Source organism: Daldinia decipiens (genome assembly GCF_022478715.1).
Source record: "Daldinia decipiens strain CBS 113046 unplaced genomic scaffold F4813scaffold_5, whole genome shotgun sequence".
Classification (NCBI taxonomy): domain Eukaryota; kingdom Fungi; phylum Ascomycota; class Sordariomycetes; order Xylariales; family Hypoxylaceae; genus Daldinia; species Daldinia decipiens.
In genome coordinates, this window is record NW_026054548.1 from 491706 (window position 1) to 506386 (window position 14681).

Sequence of the window (14681 nt, forward strand, 5' to 3'; positions counted from 1 at the left end):
GGGTATATCATAAATTGATTGACACCTCCCGCTTGATGAAGCCAACAAAAATGACCCATGCGACCTGGGGTAGCGGGAAGTACCGGCAAATTCAAAGCGCCCAAGCTAATTAAGCTTGGACTTTTGCGACGCGAAAGGAGAGTTAGGTGTGGGCCGTCATAGTTAGGTCGTTACCTTTTGCTTGGCTTTCGACAGTAGGTGGACGGCGTGGACGGCGAACCGAAGCGTTTGTGGAGCCAATCTTCGGCTGTGCGAAGATACAATCGGCAAGCAAGTACTCAAATCTCAATATGCCTACTTAGTTGATACGAAGGCGATAAAGAGTAAGCTGCTGGGGTTGTATGTGTTGCTAGGATTAACGGCTTACGGGTGGAAATGACAGCGAAAGATGGCTTGTAGGCTTCTCTTCCGAGTCTTAGGAACCCTTCCTTTCCTATCTCATTGTCGATGCGGACATATGCAACATATTACGTAGTTCCGAGTGAACTCGGGGTTAATTGATGTAGATTTCATCCGTCTCCTCCATCGGTTTGACAGTTCTCGTAAGGAACTTGTGCAACCAACTACTTGGCGTTCTCATAACAATAAGATAACATGGGTTCTGAAGAGAATTATGGGGCTTGAGCTATGTTTAGTATATGTATAGCATTTCTAACCCGCCTTATTCCTTAGGCTGGAGGACCGTTGATTGTACTCCATACTAAGTGGTAAGTTACAGGGCTGAGTTGAGACAGTTACTGCTCGTTGCTGATTCCGGAAGCTCAAGAAAGACATACTTTGCAGTTTATCGCAAGCAGTCAGGCGGCCGTGTGATCGGTGTACACAACTACGTAGTACAGTGTGCAACCGGAAACGAGTTATCTCAATAACTAGACGCAATGCGCCTCAGCGGGTTTGTAGACAAGTTTCCGAAATGGAACGAATACATCAACAACGGGTGGAGCCCTGAGAGCCGTTTAGGTGTGAAGTGAAAGGACCAGAACGACCGCAGTCAACAATACCCTCATGTAAGAACTTAGATTGCGAACCTTGACTTCTTCCACTATGGGTTGGACTTTTGCTGGTCGCACGGTGCAGGAATGTTGATCTCCTCAACCATCTTAGATTCGATTCTGCTTACAAGCCGTATGGGGTTCCGAAGTCCCGATGTTCCGAATAGATATGCGTATGATAATGAGATTAATTGGCCTACCTCCAGGGAAAAGATACATTTGATGTACGACGCACAAAAGACCTGGGTAGGCACAACCTAGACAAAGACGCGGCCGACGTCGTAGCTGATGACTGCTAAAGACGGGGTTTTTCTGCAAAGTAAAGCTTCTTGACTCTTCTAAAGTCGAGCGCCATTGGTCCTGTGCCTCCTGAGGTAACGGTAGACCCTTCTGCAGGACGGTGCTTTTCACGGTGAAACTCTGCAATTTTGTACGAGGTGAGGGTAGAAGGGTTGTCCGCCGGTTTCTGATGAGAAGTAGAGCCTAGTAGCATGATTATGGCGGCCGTGGTTGCTACTTTGCGTGGTGAGATCGGCGAGCATCGAAAGTCGATATGGAAAGTGTTTGGGAACTCCGACAGTTCAAGAAGAGAATGTCTCTAATGGCTTATTAGAAAGTCGGTGTGCATATGATTTTTTGAATCGGGGCCTCCAGGGGGGTCGATGTGACACTAGGGTGTCAACGGAAGAATACTCACGTGTTTGATGCGGCGTCTAATTGACCACTCAGGGATAATTATGCTTGCTCCCACATATTGAGCTTTGGGAGTGTCTGTATGCAAGGTGTTTATCCATCAAATGAGATCCGGGCATGTTTAGGTATGTACATAAAAAACAAAAAACAAAAACATTTGTCCTACCATCAAGGACACCGAAACGTAGTTCAATAGATTAAATTCGCTTAGACCTCTGGCTTCGTGAAAGACCCAATGCGCGTACAAAGCTGGTTGTCTCATAAAGGTTCCGTCGCCTGTGTATTATTTTATTTGTCGCGTCAAATTATCGTTCGCACATTACTCCAGATGAGAGCTTGCTTTGCTACAAGGATCCCTTGGTTATTGCTAGCAGGGATCTAATGTTAAATAACATACGAGATTAACTGTAGATGCGATAGATCGATCCACGGAGGCATTGGACAATTTGATCCCGCCTTGCCGGATGGCTCGTGCTCGTCTATCGAATCTGATTTGGCCGAATAGAGCTACCAGACTCTCTGCGTCTGGCACATGCTTTGAGCAACATCAAGGCATGACCGACGATAACGAGTAGGTACCTAGGCAGGTAGTATATGTAGGTAGCTAACAAGTAAACCGTCGACGTGTCCAACTGGCAGTTAATTGCGTCGCTCAAGTAGCCACCTATGATTCTCGCCAATGAGGTCTCATAATACTCGGTGTTTAGCGATTCCAGCCCTATCAGCTGCCTAGCTGAAACAAGCTGCTGCATTCGTCCATATGCAGGTTAGATTGAGCTGGAAGGGGTGTCTAGATCACCCGCCAGTAAGATCCACGTATGTATGCATTCTCAATTGTACATACATATATCATACACAGATGGGGAGGATTGCATACTACTTACACCTAACACTTAGGTAATCTCGACGTTGCTTTGAATTATTTAATGTCGCAGTAGGAAGAAGGCTTCTATTCCATCATTAAGGGATAATGTTGAGAGACGAAAAGAAAACTAACAATCGGAAGAGCCTAGAGAGAGAACTTGTGACCGGCTGGGAGACGTAAAAAGAAAGTACGTGTTATCAGTAGTTAAGAAGAAGAAGAAGAAGATCATGATCAGTTCTTAATTGCATTGTGATTGGATGATCAATAAGGTTTGTTTCAAACGTAGATCCAATAGGACATAGGTACATAGGTACATAGGTACCCATGCTGCCGCTGTATGTATGTACTTTGTAGGAGTTGCTGACATAACAATGCACATAGAGAATTGTGGGACTCTCGTATACAGCATTCTTCCAGATCATTTCCAATTACCATTTTGCTTATATAATATTCCTAGATACCTCGTGGCTTTAGGAGCTTCGGATTGGCTCTAGCGATAAGAACCAAAATTCCCCGAATCCAATCGGGAAGGATTTAGACATCTATGGGTCATAGTCATAATGTATGTACCCAATGTAGTTTTTTTTTTCCCCAATCAACTATGTCACCGGAGTACTGGTTATAGTTTTCCATACCGCCCTTCTGGAACACCAGAAATGCATCCTTTCCCAGCCATTCGGAAATATTTAACCCCAATAGCCCCAACGGCCACGAGAAACGTCGTAGGTCGTTCGTAACGGTTAACCTAAATATGTTTTTTTATCCAAACAAACTAAAATAAACAGAATCATGTAACTCTATGATTAGCAACGAATTTATATATTTAAGATATCAGCTTGCAATTATTCCCAATTATTTGGTTCTTTATCATAACCGCCATCAGCGCATGGCCGGTCGTATTCAGGTGTGTCTTTAAAAACCTCCATAGGGACTGATCCATCCTGAAAAGGCGACGACGGGCCGCTAAGAAGGACGAGGAGGGGGGGAGAAGATTATGACCAGTCTTAGGGTACCTGTAGGCGCGCTTCATGGTCAACTTTGCATTGTGTCATAGCCTACTTGGCCATTAATTAGATGCTACGATTCGGATTGGACTGAATATACGCCGCTCTATTGATACAAAGTTCCTGTTATTCTCATCGACCAACAGTTATTAATTCTAGGAAAAGGCATATTAGGATGGTCTTGTTTTTCGGTCCAGTTTCCGGTTTGGGGTTCGAAAGGCAAGCTACATGCTTGCTAAACACCAACAACACACCAACACACCAACAAACAGTGGGTGGAAGCATTGGCACGAGTTGTTGGTGGTTTACTATCTAGAGCAAGGCGAGACACCCGGGTGTTTTTCGATGTAACTGAGGCCGGCTCGCCAATCTTAAGAGGCGTAGCACCGAGTAATATCAACGGCGAGATCAGAGCTATTCATAATCGGAACAGCCACATTTCTAAGTCCCCTAGGAAGGTATCGATGATAATGACGAGTTTAGCCTTAGCTGATCCTTGGGGATAAAAGTCATCAAAAGCGCTTATTTGGATACTAAATGAGAGCAATAATTATTTCATTCGTAGCTCATCTCATGTTGGTCGGGCTAAATATGGCATTCCTTTAGGGGTCTAACTCTAGTGGCATAATCTCTCGAAGTTGTCACTATTCCTTGTTTTCTGCCGCACAAGCATTAGCGCTCCGATGGTAATCGTTAGGGTAGTGGGGGAGGCAGTAGTGGCCTTATAGGCCTCTCCTACATAGGTAGTTACAATGCCATCATTCTAAGTTGGCTGCCGTGAAAGGATTCACAAAATCGGAGGCGCACAAGGCGCTGATGTCTAATGATAGCCCAGTGGCGGCAATTGAATTCATGCTCGTAGGCGCTGTGATCATAACGATTATGCACGACAGCCTCCTTCTGTAGATGACTAATAACACCCGGACTCAACCACACTCACAATCTAGATAACCCGGGTTTGAATCTGGTAGCCTGGAACGGGGTCAGACGGCGATCTTCTGAGACGGCAAATCAAAAGATGCCCGGAAGCGAAGTGGGTTCTTGGACTGCTCAATGTCCGTCCACCGGCCGAATGGGTTCCCTAGGTTAGAGGGTGGCGTTGTGATGTTGAGCAACGAGGGTCGTAGGTTACCCACATTTGAATCCGAAAATAGAAGACGAGTCTTCGATTTCGACAGTGGGCTTCGGATAAGGCATTAGCCACTACCAGGCTTGAAGAAGCGTGTTTCGGATCGGACGGGGCGGGCGAAATTGATGACCTCGTTGGAGGGTAGACAGATGCAGGAGGTCCAAGGTAACATTGATCGTTGAACGAGGCATACTTTTAGACTGTCAGCTGTTTTAATTGTATTAGCTCTACCAAGAATACCTTGTTAGCGCAATCGATTTTGTTTAATTGATTTCTTTTTTTATAAGCTGTTATAGTAGACTGAGAGGCACAGACGATAGTCTCGCACCAAATATACGGGGCATGTTGTTTTAACCCCATACCTCCTCGCCGTGGTCTTAGGGCCTAATACGGTAGTTAGATAATTCTCGAGGGCACGCTGTAAGCTATACGCTATACGCTATACGCATGTATGTTTGTTCGGGGTACATGATTAGATCCTTACATGGTCAGATATTGGTTCGAGCAATCTAAAAGGGATAAAAATATATCGACATGATTTGATTCCTGATAACTGTCTCTCAGGTAAACTTCTTACTCGACGCTAGTCGCAAATGACAAGATGCTACTGTACCACAATAGAAACCATCTACGGACCTAACCTACCCACCGTCGGGACCGCGATAACGACTACAAGTCATCCGATGTAAACCCTCGTTACATGTAAGTTATTGACCTCATACCTAGTCTACAACTCAAAGACCCCGGGATGTTGGCTGGTCTTTTTTTTTTTTTTTTTTTTTTTCTTTTTTGGACGCTACCTAGATTCAGTATTTACGAAAACATGACTATGGGTCTGTTATTCGGCCTCGAGTCTAATGCAGAATAATAATAATAGACATTGTTTAAGTACGCGAAGTACTCGGTGCGCCACATACTAATCATTGCTACTTCTATGTATATAAGTACCTACCTAACATATGTATGGCTGAAAGGTTCCCCTGTAATAGGTCAACTTACATGGGTACATGGGGTTGGTAACTTCCATTGTATAATCACACCTTGAGGTACTTGGTGTGTGTCTAATAGCAGCTAAGGCAAGCGACTAATTAGACGCGAGCGCTTGTTCTTTACCCCTGCTTACCTAACGCACGAGCTAAGTACAGCTATTTTGATAGTAACATGGCGGAGGGTCAGAAGTACCAAATTGCCTAAGGAGGGTTTGTGGATTTGCCGCTGCGTCACTCCACTAATAAGGAAAGGCCAGTACCTAGGTATGTACATAAGTACCTAAGACTACCTACCTACGAAGTACGCTTGCAGGGATTAGAATCCTAAGTACACCTCGTGCGATTAAAGAAGGAAATTGGCTCTTCGCAACTAATAAGCGACTAACCTAACATCTTCCTCTCTCACCTACCTCCTACCTCTATCGAACATTTCTTCTGTCCTTCTCTCATCTCCAAATCTGTAACACAGTCAGGCTTTCCATGCATGCCGTTTCATTCGCGATTCCCACCTATTATACATACTATAATACGGCGACTAATACACTAAACAGTTGACGTACTGCGGATCTATGATCCACTGAGATTCGTGCCCTGGCAGCTGAAGAGTCCATTGCCATGCTCTGCCCATGTTTAGGCCCTTGCCATGCCATGTGCTTCGGCCGCATCTCACGGCCGAGGTCGAGCAAATTGTGAGATGAACATCCTTCTCCGCTGTGAATAGAACAGAGAGCTCCATTGACGTCGGTCCCGGAGCCGTGCGGTGATAAACGGCGGGACTGGAGTTGAGAAGTCTTGTGTACCACGGTTTAGACGTCATATCCCTAGTTTACCTGGCTGCCTGGATGTTTTAAGCAGGGTCTTTTTTGTTATGTTACCTATATTTCTACGATCACACTCTAGACCCTTGACAACCGGACAATGGCAATTTCCTAATTGCCGACTGATCAATCGCTCATAACACGTTCGTAGCTTTTCTAATCACATCGTTTCTTGCGCGAGAAGACCCTTGCAGTCGTATGCTTGAAGGCTTGCCGTGCCGTAGAAACACGCGCGGTACAGTACGGACCACACGGTACCCTGAGCGAGATAGGTTAGACGGGGTTTGATGAGTAGGTATGGATGAGGCAGGTCAACCAAAAGAACAAGTCACAGAGTTGGCACTGCCTGCTTACGTTCTCCGCGAAGAAACACCAAAGCCACCCTACCCCGTGTTAGGTCTTGCCGCGCTTGGCTTAACTACACCCCTCTGGCCTCTGGTCGTGGATCTATCCCCATCTCGGACTCTTGTAGCTCTAATACCTATGGTATATGCCTTTCATGCAACTCTCGCAACGCGCGCATGCCGCCTTATCGCTGACTTTACCCCTCTATGCTATGCTATGCTATGCTTACTTACGTTATAGATGTCAGGAACCAAGCGATTAAAAGTCTACCCCTGTCATCAGAGCAGCCGTTACGGCCCTGACGAGGTGACGAGGTGACAATATGTGTGTGTCTGGGATCAATTGCTATGTAGGTCCTCGTCGAACCAAACATTGATCAAGCAGCAGATCGCTGGGGTATGCTAGTATGTACAATACCCTACACGAATTAACATAATCTGCCCAGCTTGCTATCATCTGTCTCCTCGATTCTATCTTCTCTTCTGACCCCCGCTCTTCTCTCACCACCCTGGTCTTCTCCCCGTCTCCCGTTTATGTATTATGTATGTGCCTACATATGTACGTATCAGCCCCGGTCGATCCAGGACAGACCAGGTGGTGAAGAAATGATCCACAGGACAGGCGAGGTACTTCTGCCATGTATGTCTAACAGGGTCTTCCTCGTCGCACCCCACACCCACTTCTTCTTCACCCTGCCTTACATAGTATTTACGTCGTACCCGCCTTTTCGACTAGAACACCCATGTAGCTAGGTACTAGCTCTACGGCGTTGACTATGAGATGTACTCTCTTGTACACATCGCTGTTGACAAGGGTTCCCATCTTCTCCCACGCAGCACCATACAATACGTAAGGTCGAAGCCAGAGGTGCTCCACCAAGGTACTGCCTTCGATAAATTTATAAGCACTCGATGTTCCTGCCATCGCGACTACTGAGGCTGAGATTCTCAGATACAAAACGCTTACCCAAACCTAGCCGTTTAAAGTCTTCCTACTCGAGCTATTCTCATATTCGTCTCTGAAACAGCTTGGCCTCTATCGTTCTTATAAGTCATAAGGATCGCCTTCCCATCTCGATTCCAGCCGACGATAACTTATACACCAACTCATCCCGACTACAGACGTAGTGATACTGTACGTGTGCTTTTTTACTATATTCGGTGCTCGACAAGACGTTATTCTTTTGCTATGATGGATCATTACTCTCGATTAGAACGGGATTCCGAAGATTCTTACTCACACCTACCTAGATCAAGAGCTAGCAGCGCAGTTTCGACGACAGCAGGGTTTCGCAACTTAGGCCTCGTCGATTCGCATTATAGTCAACCAGCATCTTCGCTAGGGTCCCAACCGCATTATACCAATACCCCTCATCGCTCTGCGCCATTTATACCAGACCATACATCTTATCCAGCTCTACCTTCTCAGGGCACTTTGGATGCTGAGTGGAACGAGAGGCAATCTCAATCTCAAGACACACCTTTATTAAGGGTCGATCCAGTCCGGGATTCTTCCCCTTCTACATCTTCTTTACCTCCAACAACATCCATAATGAGGTGAGTTTTCCTAGTAAGGTCATCACAGGACTGGAGCTCACGATGAACAGTACCGTAGCAGTAGCTTTCGACCCTAGATTGGAGATGGGGATTCCCCGCTCCTCTTACACATGGCCGGTTCTCGAGTCGGGTCCTGATCTATTAGGGCACGATCTAAGTTCCGTTGGCCATGGTTCCGATGCCAGCATGACTCCTCCGAGCGGCTCTCGATCTTTAACCTCCAGCCCGCCGAGGTTCACCTTGACGCCAGAGCAGCGCGAACTTAAGAGACAGCGAGATCAAGTTCGACGGGATTCAAAGTCATCAGCTCGAGTGCGCCGTGCTATGAGCACATACTCCTCTGCTTCTCAATCTCCTACGCTTTCAATGCACGAGTTTTCTTCTGCGTCGCCTGTGCCGGTGTACTCGACAGCGCCATCGCAAATATCTCTTCTCGCGGAACCGACAACTATGGCGGGGTCATATATGTCATCTTACTCAACATCACCTCTTCCCGACCACGGCTCGCCAATGTTCACATCTCACTTTTCTTCGTTGTAAGTTACTTAATGGAGCGATTCGGTTTTCGCGATGCTAATAATTGGTTCAATAGGCCACCTGCCGATTACCTGGGCTTGAACTACTCTCCGGGCTACCCTCCACCACCCCCTTCTGCCCACAGCCTATCTTCTCAATACAGGTTCGTACAATTATGAGCATATATATAAAATATCCTTTCTAATAATCGTAATAGTCGCCCGTCACCCCCGATGCACGAACCTGGAATGATGTATCCTGTTCAAGCTCCTCAGGTTCTCTCTTCTGGCAGCGGCGCCGCGCAGGAGGCCGGTCACGTTCGTGTCGTTCAAAGTCGACCCAAACCACAGTGCTGGGAACATGGCTGTAACGGACGACAATTCTCAACCTTCAGCAACCTTCTAAGACATCAACGTGAGAAGTCGGGACAAGCTGCTAAAGCGACATGTCCCAACTGTGGTGCTGAGTTCACAAGAACTACTGTAGGTTTTAAACCCGAATCCTTACCAATGATACGTTAGCTAACTGATGTTGAAGGCTCGCAATGGACATCTACTTCACGACAAGTGCAAGCAAAGGCGAAACAGTTAAAAATTAAAAACCAAATAAAAATAAAAATCAGACTGCACTTTGTACGATTTAAACGATGGATGGACGATTGTTAAAGATCCCGAGGCTGAAATACGGATGCTACGAGAATTGTTTGGAGCGGGACAGGGTTTAGACGACGGCTCGACTGGCATGCAAAACAATCGGATCTGTTTTAATACGGAGTCTATATGGGATTATGATTTTTTAGGGATTCACGAACTTTGGATATGGCGCGGAAGATTAAGCATATACCCCCTTTTTCGATATCGTGTCTTACTTAGTTCGACTTTCGATCTTTGATCACTTCACCCTGTACATTTTTGACATTAACGGAATTGGAACACTTTTTCTCTAACCACTATTTGCGCAACTTGTGACTTGTGATGTTCTGACGATAAAATTTTGACGAATACCAACCATCTTAGTACCTGCTAGACGGAGACTAGCAGGCAAACGTGATCGGGACCGAGAGGTTATCGTCACCGTAGTTGGTAAAACATGTCGCACATGGGTAGTCCCCCGCTAACATGCAATCAATACTACTTGTGTGTGCGCGCAAATGACGTGGGGTTGGCTTTGGTTGGCTACCTATGCAGTATTGCCTATGACCGAACGTCTATCACGACTGATCGGGTTAAGGTTAGGAGAAGTCTTGTCTGCTTGCTATGGCACGATGCGACTATACCCCGATAGGGGCGACTTGGGGAAAATCCAAAGATGATCTCGAAGACAGAGTTGCTGGGGAGACATGGGGAGGCATGGGGAGACATGGATAAGCTCCCTATTAGGGAGGATTACAGCTGCAGGAGACTTACAGACCTACCATGGCCAGTATAGATCAGGTATAGGCAGCAAAGATGTAGGCCGTAGACCAGGTGGCGGGCAGGGGATAACGTTACAATACATAAGAACTAACTACACAGAACTACATACATACATAGGTAGGTAACTATATGTAATATAATACAGCCGTGGTCAGCTTCCAGATTGGGAGACACTCTACCTCGAATGATATCCTATTCCGTACGAGAGTGCCTGCTTATAGTAGTAGATAGTCTCATCGCACCAATACCCACTATACCCTGCGTGCTGTTAGGTCCAGTCGTGGTGCATTATTCATTGCATTCATCTAGAAAGTCGCCATGTCGTAGCGGAGGACGACCGTTACCAAGCCAAGACCGCAATGAAACGATGGAATATTCCACCCTTTTTTTTCTTCGAAATTCCCTGCTTGTTTTAACAACATTCGGCCGAAACAAGGGTTTCCCACGTGAGGGGTTCAGCTGGTTCTCAAGGTCCAATTTGTGCGTGTTCCCCCTCTGGGTATTCGTATCGCTCTTATCGCGCACCCGTTTTAATAAAGCAAAAGCTCGTTCAAGCTCCTCGGGGGCCCCCTCCCGCCAATTAATTGATGCTATCGTACATATGCCGCTTCGTATAGTGGACGAATGGTTAGTAGAGGACGGACAATCAGAAATGGCGAGCCGAGCTTTTTAGTGTAGCACGATATGGCGACGGGGTTGGCTTGTTCAACTATACCCAGGTACGTAAACGTAAAGGCGTGATAACAAACAATGTAGGTAGCTTTTGTTCTGCAGCGTCAGATAGGTACCTACCTACAACAAACAGGGGCCCCAGATCTTGACGCATGGCTTTCTGACGGGCGGTGGGATCGGCCGAATCTCAATGCCGTGTTCTATACAAAATTACTTAACTAAAGCAAGCTAGAAGCTAGGTTATGTAGATAGACTACGTGGGTGCATCGTCAAGTAAGCAGAATACTTACACTACCTACCTACCTACCTACGTAAAGTACCATTCGATAAACCAAAATGGCCGGGGGACCAATGATCCCCTCGAAGACGCTCGGATACAATACTACCCGACCGTCTGTTGGAACCTGGAGAGACTGTGGACTTTGTGTTGGAGAAGCGATGCGAGCACAGCCTTGACCGGGGAACCAGGGGTGCAGGGGGGAAAGCCATGTGCCATAAATGTCTGTGTGCAATGATGCCAGAAATAGAAGCAGGCTGCGAGCTACGGCATTGGTCTTCAGATTGATTGAGGAGACGATCGTTGCTACGTTTTCAAGAGAGCATGTGCACCGATTGTATGGCTGGTTCCTTGGTTTAGCGGATCATGGAAGCTGGTATTTTCTCGTTCTCGTTCTGTAGATCCCGGGGACTTGTTTTCCTACATATTGCGATGAACTTGTTGTAAAGTGTACATGTATTTTATGATGATGGGACCTCAGCTTTGGAAAACGGCGACCATTTAATAAAGTGGATACTTGCATCATCGGGTACCTCGGTACGGAGCTAGTAGCTCTAACCCTTACTTAGGTAATCCACAACGTCGACATGCAGGGCTTAGTGCTTAACCTAAAGGCTCCTTCCGTCAATGAAATGCCATGTGGATCGTCTTGATTTAAGTTCAAGCTTGAATCCATCGCGGGTAACTTGTATATATAAATAAATAAATCTTTACCTCCGCTAAAACAGAATTATACCGGTTAGGTTTAGTAAGTTTACGTTTTTAAGAAGGCCTAAGGATGCGTACCTTATATAACATAACGAAAGAGGAATAATATTGAACTTGATATAGTTTATCTCCCCACAACACAAAACCCCAACCCAAATTAATAACTAGCCTACCTAGGTAGGTACCTTCAGATTATACACCGGCGGATATTTGTTTAGAAGACCGATAAGCCGGGTAGGTGTTTGCAGTTATCGGCGTCACAAGGTCTAACAACTCGCTTGCTCGGTATCCATATCCGAAAATAGTCTAACAGTTAGAAGCAAAGAAAGTCAAACAAATGGCAAGGTCTGTAGAAACTAACCAAACGACCTCTAAGCGTTGTCCTACCAAACGTTGAACATAATTCGTTGGGTTAATTGATAAGAGACAGGCACAGCACGAGTGAGACCCACCAAAATACTGGTCTAAACCAGTGGTAGTACACACAATTGTGGGCCCAGCTGGTCAGTCGGCAAGTTAGGTAGGTAGGTTAGGTAGGTACCTACTTATTCTTTCTACCATGAACAACAATCACGTTGTTATGCCACTACCTATCCACAATCAAATCCCGAGATTCAAACTTCAATCCAAACATGGCAAAAGTTTGATTCTGGCCGACGATCTGGTCTTACTATCTCCGCCTGGAACTGCGCCGTCGAATATCTCTCTTTATATACTGACCCTTGAATTAATGCCGAACACGGTCACCGGGACTTCGCGCCGGAATCTTGGTCCTAAGCGGACTTGCTATATGAGCATGTCTGTGCAATAAGCTTAATTTTATTGGATGATAGGCAAGATGTGGATATGAGTCGGCTGCTTAAACACCTAATCCGGTAAAAGGTGTGCGAGGCGGTCTCGCAGGCCAACTATCAACAATTTTTACCCTTGCCTCCCTGAGAAAGAACGCAAAAGATGATGTCAGGGTCTAACCGAGTACGAATTTCCGCGAATGGGGACAGGTATTCTCCTAAATTCCGATGTCCAAATTGTCCGTGGCTTGCTCGGTGTATAGGTCTCAGGTCTGTACAACTGCAATAACAACGAAATTAGGGACTCGCCGAGGCTCGCTGTAGCTATCCGTCTTATCTCCTTTGCGAGTTTGCAAAACTACATGTAGTCTACCTACGTAGTCTATCAAAGAGGCAAGCATCCCAGCTCCCCTGGACCGCGGTAGAAAATATACTAGGTACAGCCATGCGCGTATAAAAAGCAGATACAGGTACTATGTAGGAAACAATATATCGATCTAGGAGTTAAAAGGTAGGTCATTACCAAACGACCGGTTTGATAAGCTGTGTCACCATCTCACAGCATCGGACACTCCGCAGCGCTACAGGCCGCGGACGGTTTCACGAAGCAATGGGGGTCGTGGGGTACGCGATTATCTCCGTATGATGGACTTACGAGCCTCAACGGATGTCGCCCCCCCTATCGATGACCAGGATAGTATGCTTATCTCAAGACGATGGATAGATATCATAGTATAATGTTTCTGTCAGCCCCGAAGTTACTACTACTATATGTGCCAAGAATAGGGACTTAATAAACGCTTGCAAGTGCTGCACTGGCCGGCAAAACGATGTTACCGATACATCGAGCAATCTTAAGCCAGCGTCGCTCTCGCCCGTTATGTCGTGAGCTGTAAAGCATAACATCTCGGCTGCGCCGTATACTTACAGCACGTAGTGTATTATCGCCGATTCGGATTCGGATAAAAGATGGTAGGTTAGTTGTGCGAGCTAATTTCAAACCCAATTTTGGAATTATTGTTCGATTAACCAACCTTACCATACGACTGAACCGCATGCTAATTTCGTACTAACATGTTCCCGCGCCGCATCGCTTGACGGAGGACGGGGTACGATCGGGTTCTTCGGGACGTACGACGGAAGATGTAGCCGACACATACCAACTAAAAGTACCTAATGTACATAGACTATAGTACCGGATTTACGATTTACGGAGTGGCCGTTGGCGACCAACCACGCGGTTTTGTGAACTAGACCACCAAGAGCTACTTTGGTTGCAGTGCAGCTCTTGAAACGGTTCTGGGTGGGTGGTGATTACTACACTGCAAGGCCTTGTCAGGTTTTAAAGCTCGCAGACAGCCCCGGTCCAACGTGCTCCGAACCACCTGACCTACACGTGTGAAAGCTGCAGGCCGAACGTGGGAGGCGAGTGTTAGCTTGACTTCGAATGTAACCAAAAGAACATTCTCCTGCGTCTTCTGCGCTTACTATACATATCCGTACCTTAAAGGAGTTGAGCAGCTGTTGGTCAAGTGGTCAGGTGTACTAAGTAGCCGGCCTAGACCTCGGGCAGCTGTCACGAATTTCATGATTTATACTTGATGTAAACTTGGTACGATATAAACTTGGTACGATATATCAAACGATTCCCAAACAGGAAAAAGATAATTCACGCATACGCATATACGCGGCGACAAATATAGAGAGGTATCGTATAGTGAGACACTACCTAATCTGGTACATCCAAACGACTTGGAACCAATCGTATTGTTTACCCAAAATCGGCTATATCACTAAACGATATCTAACTTATTACTACCTAGGCCTGTATTCACAAAGGCGGGACAGATTGGCTTCGCGCAACCACCTATGTCAGCCCTAAATCATCTTACTCACTCAGCCGTCCTCAAG

At 46.2% G+C, this 14681-nt stretch overlaps 2 protein-coding genes across 2 annotated transcripts; both read left to right on the forward strand.

Annotated features, from left to right (window-relative positions):
- Window positions 1–7879: 7879 nt before the first annotated feature.
- Window positions 7880–9887, forward strand: F4813DRAFT_264773 (uncharacterized protein). Its single transcript, XM_049240301.1, has 5 exons — window positions 7880–8391; window positions 8442–8927; window positions 8984–9070; window positions 9125–9389; window positions 9445–9887. Exons 1-5 carry the CDS (start codon window positions 8024–8026, stop codon window positions 9496–9498), a joined length of 1260 nt encoding a protein of 419 aa, XP_049102782.1. The 5' UTR covers window positions 7880–8023; the 3' UTR covers window positions 9499–9887.
- Window positions 9888–10384: 497 nt separating this feature from the next.
- F4813DRAFT_264810 (uncharacterized protein) lies at window positions 10385–11146 on the forward strand. Its single transcript, XM_049240302.1, has one exon. The coding sequence runs from the start codon at window positions 10507–10509 to the stop codon at window positions 10993–10995; it is 489 nt and encodes a 162-aa protein (XP_049102783.1). The 5' UTR covers window positions 10385–10506; the 3' UTR covers window positions 10996–11146.
- Window positions 11147–14681: the final 3535 nt, after the last annotated feature.

Excerpts from the sequence above, each read along its gene's own strand:
- F4813DRAFT_264773 (XM_049240301.1), top strand. The coding sequence starts at position 8,024 with ATGATGGATCATTACTCTCGATTAGAACGGGATTCCGAAGATTCTTAC. Across the intron at positions 8,392-8,441 it reads CCAACAACATCCATAATGAG|TACCGTAGCAGTAGCTTTCG; the intron begins GTGAGTTTTCCT and ends CACGATGAACAG. Across the intron at positions 9,390-9,444 it reads CTGAGTTCACAAGAACTACT|GCTCGCAATGGACATCTACT; the intron begins GTAGGTTTTAAA and ends CTGATGTTGAAG.
- F4813DRAFT_264810 (XM_049240302.1), top strand. The coding sequence starts at position 10,507 with ATGATATCCTATTCCGTACGAGAGTGCCTGCTTATAGTAGTAGATAGT.